Genomic DNA, 15,260 nt, shown 5'->3' on the forward strand with positions numbered 1-15,260 from the left:
ATGCTTAACATTTAAGAAATGAACAAAGACAATGATCACAATCTTGAGGGCAATGGTTTCTTATATGTAGTTCAATGCCACTTAACTATTACATAGAATACAATCTGTAATGCCCCCTTTTGGGAGGACATTAATTCTTGCCCACTATACTTGTAGAATTATTGCAGGGTATGTATTTTGAGTTTGCTCTGCTGTGGTAATTTGGAGAGATTCAATTTGATGTTGTTTCCCTCATTGAAATCTGAACGCTGCTCTCTTGGATGAGTCCTATTGCTGAATGGTTCAATCTGTATTTGATTGCTGAAGGTTCTTTGCTCTCTTAGGAGAATTGATGGTAATTGTATTGATTTCCTCCATTGATTGATAAGTCCCCTTCAATGCTTGGAATGAACTCTCCTTTATACTTTATTGGTGGAAGGGTCATGTTGACTTGTTTTTATGATAGTGTCCAACACATAATAAAGTTGCCTAACGGTCACTTCACTCTCTCTTGATCAAAGTACGATTGTGTGCTAAGATTGCAGTAAGTTCAGACAATCGACTCCAAAGTTCCTTTAGGCTATGGACGTGACTCAGTTGGCTGATGTGATTTGCTGGTAATTTAAGGGGCCTTACGTTTGGATCGTTCTTTCATCTCTTTGCTGTGGTGTGGAACTTCATCATCGGATATGGCAATTTTGTGATGCTGTTGCTTCAAACGGACTAAAATGAACTGAAAATAAAGGGGAAAGGGTTTAGAAGGATCTAAATCTATTCCTAAGGGTAGTGATATCAACAGTTAATGCTTTGGTGGACAAATTTTAAATAAACCAAGCTCTGCTTCGCCAAGTTTAAGTACAACTCTACAAGAGCCGGTGCAATCTTCTGAGGATGTTGAAGGATTTTCACATTGAGAAAGTGCACTTGAATACCCAACATGGATGCAATCCAAGCAACTATCACAATCGAACTTAGCACAAATTTGGGGTTCAGGCTAACTTTACATTGCACTTACAATCAACAAGATGCAAAAAGTATGAACCATGGAAATTCATCAAACACCATTACATTCTCTATTGAAATCAAAGCACTTTATCAAACAATTGAGAAAATAAAATTCTACTCTTAAGTGAGGAAGGTGAAACCATGCAAGTTTTGAAAAATAACGTAAGTGGACACCATCAGAGAACAATGTTTCATTGTTATTATCTCAAAAACTTATTGCAACAATTTCATACATGTCTTATTCTCTTTCAAATGAGGGGGGTCACCCCTTTATATAGGCTTCATGCCTTGAGGACACATGCAAACCATAATTAAGGTTTTCCCAAAAGGATTCCCCACACATGATGCAACAAGGGGGGAATCAGCGATTAATGACCCATCATGCACATATACAATTAATTTTATGTGCCCAAAATGGCATCCATTGTGCATTAAATGCAACACTTCTTTCAAATTTGCCCAGTGTGTAATAAATGCACCATCATCTCTTGAATACGATAGTTACATGCGAAAGATGCTACACCACTGCATTATGTACGACGGCTGCCATGCAATGAATTAGCTGCCACCATGGTCAAATATTCCAGCAATGAATGGTCCACTATGCCTTCATGCGACGACTGCATGCAAGAAGAAATCTGCCGTAAAGTCATAAACCTGGCGGCTACATGCAAAAGATGCTCCATAAATTCAACATGTGCTGAGCCGACTGCCACTTGGCGAGAAACCCCTGGAGAGATAAAACTTCAAGAGAAATATTTGATCCATGAAGAATTTTCTTGAAGTTATTCAAACTTTCCTTTGCTCTAGAGGAGATTTTTAGTGATTTTCCACCATCTCCTATTTTTTAGGAACTTTCCAAAAACAGGGTTCTAGGTTCCATGAGAGAGACAATTCTCTCACTAATCCAAATCTGAAATAATTTTGAAATTTGGATGTGATTTGATGCTCGAAAATGGATTTTTCAAAATTTTTTCCGAGGGGAAATTTCTTGTTCAGTTCATCCTTGATTCCTTCCTTGCCTTAGAAATTTTATCTTCAATTCATCCTTGGGTGTGATTTCTTCCTTGCTTGGAGTTCCGTCTCGAAGGAAGGAATTTCCAACACTTAGCCAAATTTTCACCTTTTCCAAGAATTCTGTCGTGAAGGAAGAAATTTCAATCACTTAGCCAAATTTTCACCTTTCCTGGAATTCTGTCTTGAAGAAAGGAATTTCCATCTCTTAGCCAAATTTTCATCTTTCTTGGAATTCTGTCGTGAAGGAAGAAAATTCCATCACTTAGCCAAATTTTCATCTTTCCTGGAATTTTGTCCTGAAGGAAGGAATTTCCATCACTTAGCCAAATTTTCACCTTTCCTGGAATTCTGTCCCTTGGGCGCATTTCTTCCTCGACGAAGGAATTTTTTTGAATTCTTGAAGTTTCCTTTCTAGACTTTGATTTTCACGTTCTGCTTCCAACCTTGGGCACATTTTGGAACTGGATAAGAAATTTTGGAAATTTGTTCCTTGAGGAAAGAATTTTTGTGCTTTTTGAGTACATCTTGTCTCGAGGAGGCTTTTTCATCAATTTTCCACATTTCCTATTTTTTAGGATTTTTCCTAAAATTTAGGACCCGGGTCCAGGAGAGAGAGAATTCTCCCACGATTCCAAATCTGCAAAAAATTTGAAATTCGGACGAGATTTGGTGTCTAAAAATGGATTTTTCTAAAAATTTCCCAAGGGGATTCCCTGCTTCTTCATTCTATTCCTAACCTTCAAATTCCCCTTTGCCTTGGAAAATTTCCAACCTTGGGCATGGAATCCACTAAGTGGAGAAATTTCATCATTTCCATGCCTCTGCCATTTTAACATTTTCTCCTTGACTTGAGCGCTATTTTCCTCTTGTGGTGGAATTTTGATTCTTCTTGGTTTTCCACGACCTCTCTCCTTTAGTGCCCTAACTCATCCTTGGGCGAAATTTTCCACTGGGCAAGGAATTTCACTTTCTTCACATTTTCCATGCCATGGGCATTTTGGCGCCCTACTCCATCCTTGGGCGGAATTTTGCATGTGTCAAGGAATTCTTGATTTCCACCGTTTTCCATGACAACCTAGCTTTGGCACCTTTGCTAGGACTCGGGCACATTTTTGACTTGGTCATGGATTTTTTGTTGCTCAACATTTTCCAAGGCACAAGCATTTTAGCGCCCTGTTCTATCCTTGGGCGCTGTTTGGGCATAGGCAAGGAATTCACAAATTTTTTGACTTTCCATGAGCACTCCATTTTAACGCCCTACTCTTTGCTTGGGCGCTGTTTTGCTCTGGGGAGAGATTTCTTCATTTTTCATGAATTCCATGATGAACCCATTTTAGCGCCCTTTCACTCACCTGGGCACATTTTCCATATGGAGGAGGAATTTCATGATTTTCACCCTTTCCATGATGTCTTTCTTTTGGCGCCCTACTTGGGATTTGGGCATGGATTTCACTCTGCCAAGGAACTTCATGACTTTTTAACCTCGAACTTAACCAATTTTAAATACTTCCAAACTCAGAATGCCATTCTAGGGATAAAGGTGGATTTCCAGACTTAGATGATTTTCAAGCTTTCCATTCCTGGATTGATTCTCACACTTAACCAAATTTTGATCACTCTACCTGCTCTTCAAAATTTCCGAATATAGAAATAATTGTGAATGTTCCATCTTCATCATCTACCTACGAGGACCTGACACAAACTAACTTTCCAAAAATAGAAACTTTTCAAAATGCTAGAGTTAGAGCCCAAAGCAGGATACAGGACGACTTACTATAAATAGAGACTTACTAAAAATAGCAAGTTTGATTTTTGGCAAAATGAAGACATTCCGAGAGACAGTAAAATCCCTAAAAAATAGGAACCTTCTAAAAATAGAAAGTTGCTTAGAATTCGCTCAAATTTTACTGGCTGGATCCTTAGAGAGTCCTGACTCCAATGCAACATTCAGTTTTTGAAAATCCTAAAAGGAAACCCCTAAAATCTAGGACCGAAGGCAACAACCCTAAAATTGACAAAATGAGCCCTAGACTTAGCCAAATTAGCTCAAACGAAAAGCAAACTTGATCAAATTGACCCCACTCACAAGCTTAGAGAGACTGACGAGACTGTCGTGAAAAGACCCCAAAAACGAAAGCGAAAATACTAAGAGGGCCTAAAAAGTAGGGGGTCCCCATTTGCAATGGGGCGATGTGTGAAAACTTCACAACAAGTCACCACCTTTCATAAGAATTGAGTCACCACTTTTCATTGTTGCCCTTGAGAATAATATATCATTCCTCAAATTGATCTCCCTTTTTTATCTCCTCTAATGAAAACTTCTCACCTTTATATCCTTCAATGTGAGGGAGAGTCACACCTCTTCATAATGGTCAAAACCTTTCACAATTACCACCCTTCAAAAGGGTCACAACCCTTTATCATTGCTGCCCCTTTGGAAGAGTCACTTCCTTGTCTTCTTCTCATTAATTCTTCCTTAATTCCTTTGCTCCCTTCTTTCTTCCTTCCTTTTTTCCCCAAATGAAGTTCTCTTCTCTCCCTTCTATATCTCATGTTGGAGGGAGTCACAACTTTTCATTTAATAGCTTTTGACCATTCATTTAACTTAACTAAATTTTAATTATATTAAATTTTATTTTGTTCTTTTATATTTTAATTTATTATTTTTATTATTATTTATTAATAAATCCTATTTCAATAATGGGACATTATAGTCCGCCCTTCCCAAAATTGTTTGTCCTCAAGCAATAGTGGGATGAACATGGAGTATAGTTCGTAATCTGCCCTTTCGCCGTGTTGCTTTGATCTTTGTGTTAACACAAGGACTTATCATATATCGAGATGAGGATTAGAAGCATGACACACATCTAAGACCTTAATTGCAATGTTATTTCCTAAATAAACTCATCTCGCTTGGTTTACCCTTGTTATTCTCATGTTCTAGGTCAACAGAAAATAGAATTCATGATGATAGAAATCAGTAATCATAAATATTCATGTATTAGATATACCAAACATGGAGTATACACATAAAAACACAAAGTATACACATGAATATTCGAAGACACAGAGCATACACAAATACTCAAGTATGCACACGAATATATGCAAATACAGAGTATAAAAACATATACACATGTTAGATTCCTTCAATGGGTTTAACCCCATCTTTCATTAGACTCAAAAAGTGGGCCTAACTCTAATCCTTCTGCCCCTAATCAATTTCGAGTTAGAAAGTGGGCCTAATGCCGATCCTTCTGCTCCTAATCCATTTCCATCTAGAAAGTGGGCCTAATCCCAATCCTTCTACTCCTAATCCATTTTGAGCCAGAAAGTGGGCCCCAATCCTTTTGCTCCCAATCCATTTTGAGCCAGAAAGTGGGCCTAACCACAATCCTTCTGCTCCCAATCCATTTTGAGTCAGAAAGTGGGCCTAACCCCAATCCTTCTGCTCCCAATCCATTTCGAGTCAGAAAGTGGGCCTAACCCCAATCCTTCAACTCCTATTACAATTCGAGCTAGAAAGTGGGCCTAACCCCATCTTGTTGCTCATAAGTCATTTAGAGCCAAAAAGTGGGCCTAACCCCATCTTGCTGCTCCCATATGCTTAATAATGTGTCATAAATATTCTTCATTATGCTTCAAACATTTGCTTAATATGTTTCATAGATCTGCTGTTATATCTTGTTCACATCCATATCTTTCATAATTTTTCGAACTCACTTATATATACTTTACGATCTTCATATAGTTCTTGTTCTTTCTAACATTTCACACTTCATTATTGATATTATCTCATATATTTCTTGACTTCTTTTATCGATGTCTTTTATATTTATTGTCCTCTTTATATTTATTTTATTCACTCCATCCCTTCTCCTTGGATGATCACGATAATTATTCTATTTTTATTCCCTATCTCATCTACTATTCAGCCACACTTCTTATTCTCCCTTAATGGTTACTTATGCCCTTTGGTAAGGGGCGACTTTAGGGTAGGATACATTTATTCAAGGAGAGGCATCCTTTCCTTTTAGACTCCATTGGTACCATTTGCTAATAATGACAACATTAATATGTCTTCAATTCATTGATAGGCATGTAACTAATCACTTTGTTATTCTTCTTCTTTGAGATAAGTTCTGCACCCTATGACTTATTATCAATTTATGTTTGGTATTTCTACTTTTAATGAATATTGATTCATACTTGTAATGGTATGATTATAATTTGCTCTCTATTCCCTCAGGCTGGCAGGAATGGTGCTCTGATACCACTTGTAATGTCCCCTTTTGGGAGGGCACTAAATCTTGCCCACTATACTTGTAGAATTATTGCAGGTTATGTATTTTCAGTCTGCTGTGGGAATTTGGACAGATTCGATTTGATGTTGTTTTCCTCTTTGAAAGATGAATGCTGCTCTCTTGGATGAATGCTATTGCTGAATGGTTCGATCTGTAATTGATCTTTGAAGGTTCTTTTCTCTCTTAAGAGAATTGATGTTAATTGTATTGATTTCCTCCATTGATCGATAAGTCCCCTTCAATGCTTGGAATGAATTCTCCTTTATACTTTATTGGTGGAAGGGTCACCACCTTTCATAAGAATTGAGTCACCACTTTCATTGTTGCCCTTGAGAATAATATATTATTCCTCAAATTGATCTCTCTTTTTTCATCTCCTCAAATGAAAACTTCTCCCCTTATATCCTCCAACGTGAGGGAGAGTCACACCTCTTCATAATGGTCACAACCTTTCACAATTACCACCCTTCAAAAGGGTCACAACCCTTCATCATTGCTGCCCCTTTGGAAGAGTCACTTCCTTGTCTTCTTCTCATTAATTCTTCCTTAATTCCTTTGCCCCCTTCTTTCTTCCTTCCTCCCTTTTTCCCCAAATGAAGTTCTCCTCTCCCTTTTATATCTCATGTTTGAGAGAGTCACAACTTTTCATTTCATGCCTTTTGACCATTCATTAAAATTAACTAAATTTTATTTTGTTCTTTTATATTTTAATTTATTATTTTTATTATTATTTATTAATAAATCCTATTTCAACAAGGGGACATTACACAATCTCCTTTGGAAACATACATAGAGGCTCCCTTATGTAGCTTTATGGAGGTCAAGATTGAGAATAAGTATTAAGCGTAAAAGCTTAGTTGCTTGTCAATTAACTTGAGATTTTGCTTTTACATTAGGCTGAATAGCTCAGTTGTAAGAAACCCTATCTAAACTACAAATGGGTACATTGACTAGTATTTATAGAGAAATTCTACTCACAATATTTTCCTCCCAAAATAGAAGTTGAATTCTGTGGCTTAGTCAAGGAGATGGTGATGTTCTTTTAGCAAATTTGACACCATGAATTCTCCTGTTGGTGGTTGGACTCTATTGTGTAGGCTACTGGTACAAGTTCCGTTAAAGTTTGTCGCGTTGTACAACACTATGGAGCACTGGGTGGGCGAATTTCATCACCATGCATGTAATGTCACCAACTCAAGCCATGAGGCTTAACTATGCATTGGCTGCCCTTTCCTTGGATTACCCAAGAGGAAGAGGACTTAAAACATCGTTGGGTAAGTGTTAGAATCTTTGGCTTGTTCTCTACTCTATTGTTAAGTCGTGGGCATTTCTTTTTGTGCAACATAAGTGACTCTTAGCCTAAAGACTTAATATTTACCCCTTTTGAGATTAAGTGACTCTTAGCCTAAAGACTTAATATTTCTCCCTTTTGAGTTTAATGACTTAAGAAACATGTATTTTAAGTGATTTTATAAAACACATGCCAAAAAGGTCAAGGGGGCGTTGGAAAATAAGGAGCCTATTGGCTCATATGTGAGGATTTTATTTGGAGCATTCGATTGAGCTTACAATGAATCTATGGCTGAGATTAAATCTTTTTTTTGGGAGTCATTATATAACATATTAGGGTTATCTTGGAGCTCATTATGTGATCAGAATTTTCTCTGTTGCTGCTGCAATCTCTTGGCTTGAGGTTTGAAACCCTTGATTAACCTTGGTTTCAGAGAGACATATGGGATACCCCTCGTTAGTAGGGTGTGTTTTGGTGGAAGGGCTTTGGTCTGTGATGCTATTAGGGTTCTCTTGGAGCTCATTACATGATCAGAACTTTCTCTATTGCTGCTGCAATCTCTTGGCTTGAGATTTGAAACCCTTGAGTAACCTTAGTTTCGGAGAGACATATGGGATCCCCCTAGTTAGCAGGGTCTGTTTTGGTGGAAGGGCTTTGGTCTGTGATGCCCTTGTGCATCATTTTGAGAGCTGCCTATTCTTACATTTTCTTGAGCATCATTGAAACTAACATCAGCAAGCACAAGTGTGTCGTTTTGGTGAGATTCAACGCTGATTTTTGGAGGGTTTTTGCTAAGGGTGGCTATGGTTTTGAAGTCATTTTCTGAGGTATTTGGGCATTAACCTGTACACTGCTGATTACTTTCATCTCAGAAAAGTAACGTAAACTGTTTCTAAAATTTCTGGGCTGTTGTAGTGTGTTTTTTGTAACTTTTTGACATTCAGAAGCATTCAGAAATTTCTATAAATTCACAGAAAAATCAGAAAAATGTTCTGAGTTTAGATTTGAGTTTGTTGAAGGTTTATCTATTTGCAAATACAATTTCATATTTTTTTATTGCTTATTTGTGGAGATATTGTTGTTTTTCCATTAACCTTATTTGGGGGTATTACAATGCATCATTTAGAACAAAATTTCTCTAGTTTTGAATGTTGGATTGGTCTTTATAAAAGACTTTGACTTCAGTAGAGTAATAGGTCCCACCAAATGATGATAGTTGAGGTTTGGTGTGTGTATGCCATAGGGATACCATGGATTTGAAGATTGTGCAACCATGTTCATCATGGAGACCTATGAAGGAATGGCTGTGTGTTTCACAGGTGGTTGGATTAACTTGTGGTGGTAGATTGGACGGTGCACATGAATTTGAAGAGAAGCAGGTGCTTTGCCTTTTGTGAAGTCTTAGGAGTGTACCACATAGCATTGGTCATTAATAACTACCCAACAATGTAATCATTTGGAAAGGTAGGGCCCACTGTGGAAAATAAAACTATGTTAATGAAAAAGGTGCTGAGCTACTAATGTGGACCAATGACGGACCTTATTTGCAATGGCTTCTTTGTATTACATGGTAGTGTGACAAATCATTAAATCTAATTTGATTGGGCTTTAAAGATGGTGTGTGCAATGTTACTTAAACTCTTTACGAGGCTGACTGGGATGCATTAATCATAAAATTGATTGATTGAGGCATTCTGCTGATGCCGTGGGGCATTGTTTCTTAATCATAAACAAGGTGGCATAAATTTGATGCCCATTTGAAGAATTGACTATAGTATTCATCAAAATTTTTTCTGCTATGTTCTTAAGATAATCTATGGTTTATATAGGAATTTGCCAAATTGTTAAATAAAACATTATGTAGAAAATGGGACAAATTTTAATCATGAAATGTTATCAGATTCCAAGTTTTATTTGGGGAAAAACGACAAAAATGGCTGGTTTTGCATGCATTTTAAAGGAAATGATGTAAAACTTTGTCAATAGTATTCTAAAATCGCGGCAAAACCAATACAAGTCAATGTATGTGCATGAATAGATACTTCTTATAGCATATGCTTTCAATTGTCAAAAACGTATTCCTTGGCACTATATAAGACAGCTCTTTTTATCTGGTTATTGTTTACTAAATTTCTTGAATGCAACGACATTACAGGCTGTGCTTGAGACTGTTGCCAGAGTCACTCACGAGAAGTCTAAGAAAAATGACACGCTAGAGAAAAAGTAAGGCCTTCCAGTTCATTTTATGATTAAACAAGTCCAGTGTCTCATGCTTTATTGTTGGTAGCATTCATACTGATCTGATTAGTGAAGGCCTATGCTTTTGAAGCTTCATGATGTAAAAGAATTATTTGTTATGTTGTTTCCAGTGGAACATCTAGGTCTTTCCAACTTCATGATGTCTTCAACTTGGACAATGAGAATGGAGCAGAAGATACACCAATGTTAATAGATAGAAAGGTTTGTTCTTTGATGACTATGATGCTACAAGTGAAAGTATCACTATGTTTATGCATTCATCTTACCTGCTTCGATCAAAGTCCCGACTCTAATACTTATTTGCAGAACTTATAAAAGCGGTTGTTTATTTTTCAGGATAATATATTTATAATGTCCAATCCAAAATCAAAGTATCCAGTCCTACAGTTGGACCTCAGGTACAATGTAACCCTTCTTAAAGTAGTCAGGAGTTAGGACTGTTAGCCAAAACATTATTCACATCCATATTAGGGTTTTCTGTACTGTTTTGATTAGTAATAAAATTGATATATTCTGTGGTGCAGGCTCATTTCAGATTTAGTGGTGGTGATTGTCTCTGCAGCAGTTGGTGGAATTACCTTTGCTTGGTTTGGACAGCCGGTCAGTCTCTTATGCCTTTAACAAGGTGTAAATCTTTATGGACTAAAAATAAATGATTCTGTACTTTGTTCCAGTGATAGCTGCATTTGTTTTATAAGCAGTTTATGAGCTTTTATCTAGTGATCTGCAATTACTTTTTCTTGTTTTGACCTAGGTTTGAAAATCTTGACAGGTTATTACAGGGTACTTACTTGCCGGGTCTGTTATTGGACCAGGTGGTTTGAGCTTTGTAAGTGAAATGGTACAGGTAAGCTGTAAATCTTATACTGCAGCTTTAATTATCAATAACAAAAAATTCACAGTAATGACATTGACAAACCAATCACCTCCAGAAAATACACAGCAAAAGAGACTTGAGCTATCTTTTAATTCGGTTCCAGCCTTGATTTTGAGTGTAAGAGGGTTGCCTAAAGAGGTTGCTTCTTTATCTGTATATGTGTAGCACATTTCTAGAAGTGATTTGTTATGAGACTAAAGTTCAAGGTACATTCTTAAGGTGTAACACAATACTTAACAGCCTGCTTGCATGTTTTTGAAATATCTTTCCATGTCAAAAATTAAGCTGATTTAAATGAGGAGATTTCTATGTGCTCAAATCCAGATGTGTCTTAATTTTGGACCAGAGTTGCATGGAAACCTATGTTACAGGGTTTGCCTGCTGCCAGGTTCGATCCGGGTCTGGTTTACACTGGATCCGGGTACTGGTCCGATTCGCCTGTAAGTCGGGCAAAATCTCTAAAAATGCTATAAAATATTATCCGCCAAGAGAAATCGATAGAAAAATTCAAACGTAAGGTATCCGCTGAGAAAGTGGGAGACAAAATATCATTCCCTGTAGCGGAGTGGGTGAAATGCAAACTCTCTTCCCTTCAACAATCATGGAATGTTGTGACTTACCATTTTGATCTTTTTTCTTTATTTGTGTTTTAGGTTTTCCTTTTGTTTTTTCATTTTTCTTTTGTGTGTTTGCTGAAATTTTGCATGTTAAAATATTTCAAGATCACTATTGTTTTAATTGTAGTATGTTAAAGTTTAATATTTAAAATATTTAATTTAGATTCTTAAATAATAATTATACTTAATTGAATATATTTAGCATTTATAATATTTATATTATCATTTTTGTATATTTAACTCATGCACCTGGATGCACACACACACACGTACATGCACATGCACACACACACACACACACACACAGAGAATCAGCAACTTAGATTCAAACAGATACAGTATTGGATGATGACAACAATGATAGAAATATACATATATTCAATTGTTTACATATCGGAAAATTTTCAAGATTCCCTGATATAGATACAGCTAGAGTTGACTATTATAGAAATGTACATATATTCAATTGTTTACATATCCAAGAGTATATAAAATAACTTTTAAATTATTTTTTTTTTAGTTTACAATATTTATTTTGTCTTGTTATGTGTTTGTCTTTAGTGATATATGTATATATGTATATTTTATTTTTTGCAAATTTTAAACGTTTTACTTCTACATAAAGTCAAAAGTGGATATTGCACCAGACAGTGTTCTGCTGTATCCAAATGCATTTGACGTGGCTCAAATATCTGCTCATTCATGTATATGTCTGGATAAGGCATCCGTGCCATATGCTGGAGTATCATATCTGTTTTGATTATCTGACAGGCAGGTAAGTAGCATCCAGAAGTTGGAAGAGAAGTATCTGACATCTCTATTAGATCACTTTCTGTTCCAAACCTAAGCTGTCATCACTTTAGTTGGTACATGATTACTGAACAAATCTATATATTTACCTAATGTATAGGAGTTATTTACATAGAAAACCATGAAGGTGCTTCTTACAAACGGTTTAATTAGATAAGCTAATCCATATCAATCTAGCATGATATCAAACATTGCACCTAAGCTTTACCCTTGCCGTATCTAGGAATATCATATCTGTATTACCAATCAGGCATGATATCAAGCATTGCACCTAAGCTTTATCCAATAAGCAGATGCATGTATCAGACTGGGGAGAAGTATCTTACAACTCCGTTGGACCACTTCCTGCTCCAAACCTAACTTGCCATCTCACTTTAGTTGGCATGTGATTACTGAACAAATCTATATATTTTTCTAATGCATAGACTATAGAGTTATTTAAATAAGAAAAACAAGTTGGCATGTGATTACTTAACATAGCTATATATTTATCTAATGCATACAACTTATTTAAATAAGACAACCACAAAGGAGGCTTTTACAAACTGTTTAATTAGATAAGCTAATCCATACCAATTAGGCATGGTATCAAACATTGGACCTAACCTTGCCTGGGTCATAACATGTGATTTCTTAGTATGATTTCACCTCCAGTTGCGAATGTTTGGAACTTTAGATGCTTGTCTTCAAGTTTCCTCCTATGAAATTTGCTTGTGATCTGTCAGTTGAACTGCTGTCACAACAGTACTCAATATTTCAAAAATGCTCCTAAAATTGCTTCTTTTTTATCCAAAAGTACTCTATACAAATCATTTCCTGGTATATTATTCACATCTTGCCACTAAAATTGAAGAATCTGACTATTTATCTTGTCATGCATATGCCAAGTTTGATATGATATTGAATTAAACCTGCAAAAGATGATGTTCTGCAATGACATGATGATAATCTTTTTCTCAAAAGAGAGATCCTCTGCAAGGACATGATGATTATCTTTATCTTAAAAGAGAGATCTTCTTGAACATTCCAACTCTCCTGACATGATATTGTCACTCTATTATGAACCTTATTCAATGGAACATCAAAGGAGTACTGATATCTAATGGGCACCAGGCCTTCATCTTTTTCTGAGATAAACGTTTTCTCATGTATGGAGTTTGTGCTTCATTTGATTTGAGATATTACAAGTAGCATTGTGGTTGGTTCCTTCACAATTTGCAACTTAATATTAACTTCTGATAACAAGTATTCACAAGGAGTTTCTTCATCCAAAAAACTCATCACATTAATATACTCTAAAGTGGACGTAACCATCAGCTCAAAAGCAAAGTGATTAGTCTGTCAACTGAATGTTGCTAGCTATAATTATTGATGGGGTTAGTAAGATGGACAAGTTGCTTGCGAATCATGATGTCCCGACTCTTGGTGATTCATGTATTTTGATTGCCAATAACTCAGCATGTCTATGATTGGTAAAATAACTTTAAGTTATAATGATGATATCTCAAGTATGAAATCATTTATGATTAATAATAAAGTGGAAACTAACTGGACATATGGTAATGTTATGATTAACATCAAGTCTTTTTGCCCAAGAAAGAATAGAAGTGCAGTGCTTTGTTCGATGACATTTTTATTGAAGATACGTTTTGTAGATTCTTGATAGACAAGATAGCATTATCAACTATGAATCACCAATTAGGCCCAAATAATCTTATTTCTGTATAAGATTTTGGAAGTGCCCATTTTTAGTGCATGAACTTGTGCTATAATAGTTAGATGGTAATGGCAGCCACTTTTTGAACATTGTCAATGGACCCATCTTTTTCTTATTTAATGTTGCTCCTTTAGCATTTTTTTTAACTGATTTTGTTGGCCATCTTTCTTTACATTTGATAGTATTTGTTTCAGGTGGAGACATTCGCTCAATTTGGTGTTGTCTTTCTTCTTTTTGCCTTGGGTCTTGATTTTTCTTCAACAAAGGTAATAAAACATATCATGGTGCTTTTTAAATTGGATTATCTTTTCCTACATGCTGTGTAAGTTTATGGAGAAAAAGAGAAAAATTACTACTATTTCCTATATTAGGCAAGCTGTTTAGGTTTATACTATATAGTAGGTTATACTTCAAAAAATTGGGCAGCTGGGAATTAAGAATAATTATAGTTAAACATTTCTATTAACTGAATTGGTTGGTTTCTTTTCTTATACAGCTTCGAGTTGTTCGAGCTGTTGCCGTTTTAGGGGGTTTGCTCCAGATCTTCCTTTTCATGTGTTTGTGTGGCATTACTGCTGTGGTAATTGTCCATCTTGTTTTTTCATATATTTAAATTAACTTTTGCTTGTATGTAGGAGCAATTACAATTGATACTGAAGGTTCTTGTTTTCTTTATGATTTTTTGATTGTAGGTATGCGGTGCAAATTCTTCAGAGGGAATGTTTGTTGGCACCTTCCTATCAATGTCATCCACAGCTGTGGTAATTTATTCATCTTTTTTGTTAAAGGCGATTGGGAACATCAATGGACCCAGACTGCTAGGGATGAATAGGCTTTAGGCCTAGATGTTTTATGACACATGTATGTCTTCCAAGTTGTGTATTGCCTTATTGTGATGTGGGAATTTGGACTTAGTTGCTCTCTTGATGATGCACCATTTTACCATTGCACCACAGCACTTGTGATGTAATCTCTTCAGTTTCACTTAGGTAGAATTCTTATTCTTTATAAATTCACATAAATAAATTGAGTTTTTCTTTAAGCTATGTACCCAAGGGATGCATCCTGTGTCTCCAAGGTTGTTTTTCAGAGTTCCCAAACAGATTGAGTGGTTGGGGACAAGATAAAACGCCCCTTTAATGTCCCCAATCACTGGGCAAGATGACCTAGCTGCCCACGCGATGTTTTGGTTTCTCCTGATGCCATTTTAGGGATGCATCTCTGTTTTTTTTTGGCTCAGACAGGGACTCTTATGTGTACAAAGAACAATTCACATACTTATGGAAAAGGAGACAAACAAGTACAAACTAACAAAAAAGGTCAGATGACTAGTTTGTTGATGATGGAGCTTCCTGCTCTATGGTGAGCATTTTGGCATGGCTCA

The 15,260-nt window shown here is 36.2% G+C and overlaps 1 protein-coding gene across 2 annotated transcripts in view; it reads left to right on the forward strand.

Annotated features, from left to right (window-relative positions):
• LOC131048087 (K(+) efflux antiporter 4) overlaps positions 1 to 15,260 on the forward strand; it is an 88,180-nt gene that overhangs the window by 14,441 nt on the left and 58,479 nt on the right. For both annotated transcript variants that reach the window (XM_059207102.1, XM_057981945.2), the window contains exons 3-10: positions 9,752 to 9,819; positions 9,966 to 10,056; positions 10,192 to 10,253; positions 10,380 to 10,455; positions 10,628 to 10,702; positions 14,071 to 14,142; positions 14,373 to 14,456; positions 14,569 to 14,637. In XM_059207102.1, the coding sequence (XP_059063085.1) occupies positions 9,752 to 9,819; positions 9,966 to 10,056; positions 10,192 to 10,253; positions 10,380 to 10,455; positions 10,628 to 10,702; positions 14,071 to 14,142; positions 14,373 to 14,456; positions 14,569 to 14,637 (597 nt within the window). The remainder of the gene's footprint in view (positions 1 to 9,751; positions 9,820 to 9,965; positions 10,057 to 10,191; positions 10,254 to 10,379; positions 10,456 to 10,627; positions 10,703 to 14,070; positions 14,143 to 14,372; positions 14,457 to 14,568; positions 14,638 to 15,260) is intronic.

The sequence above is a fragment of the Cryptomeria japonica genome, chromosome 6 (assembly GCF_030272615.1).
Source record: "Cryptomeria japonica chromosome 6, Sugi_1.0, whole genome shotgun sequence".
Lineage (NCBI taxonomy): Eukaryota > Viridiplantae > Streptophyta > Pinopsida > Cupressales > Cupressaceae > Cryptomeria > Cryptomeria japonica.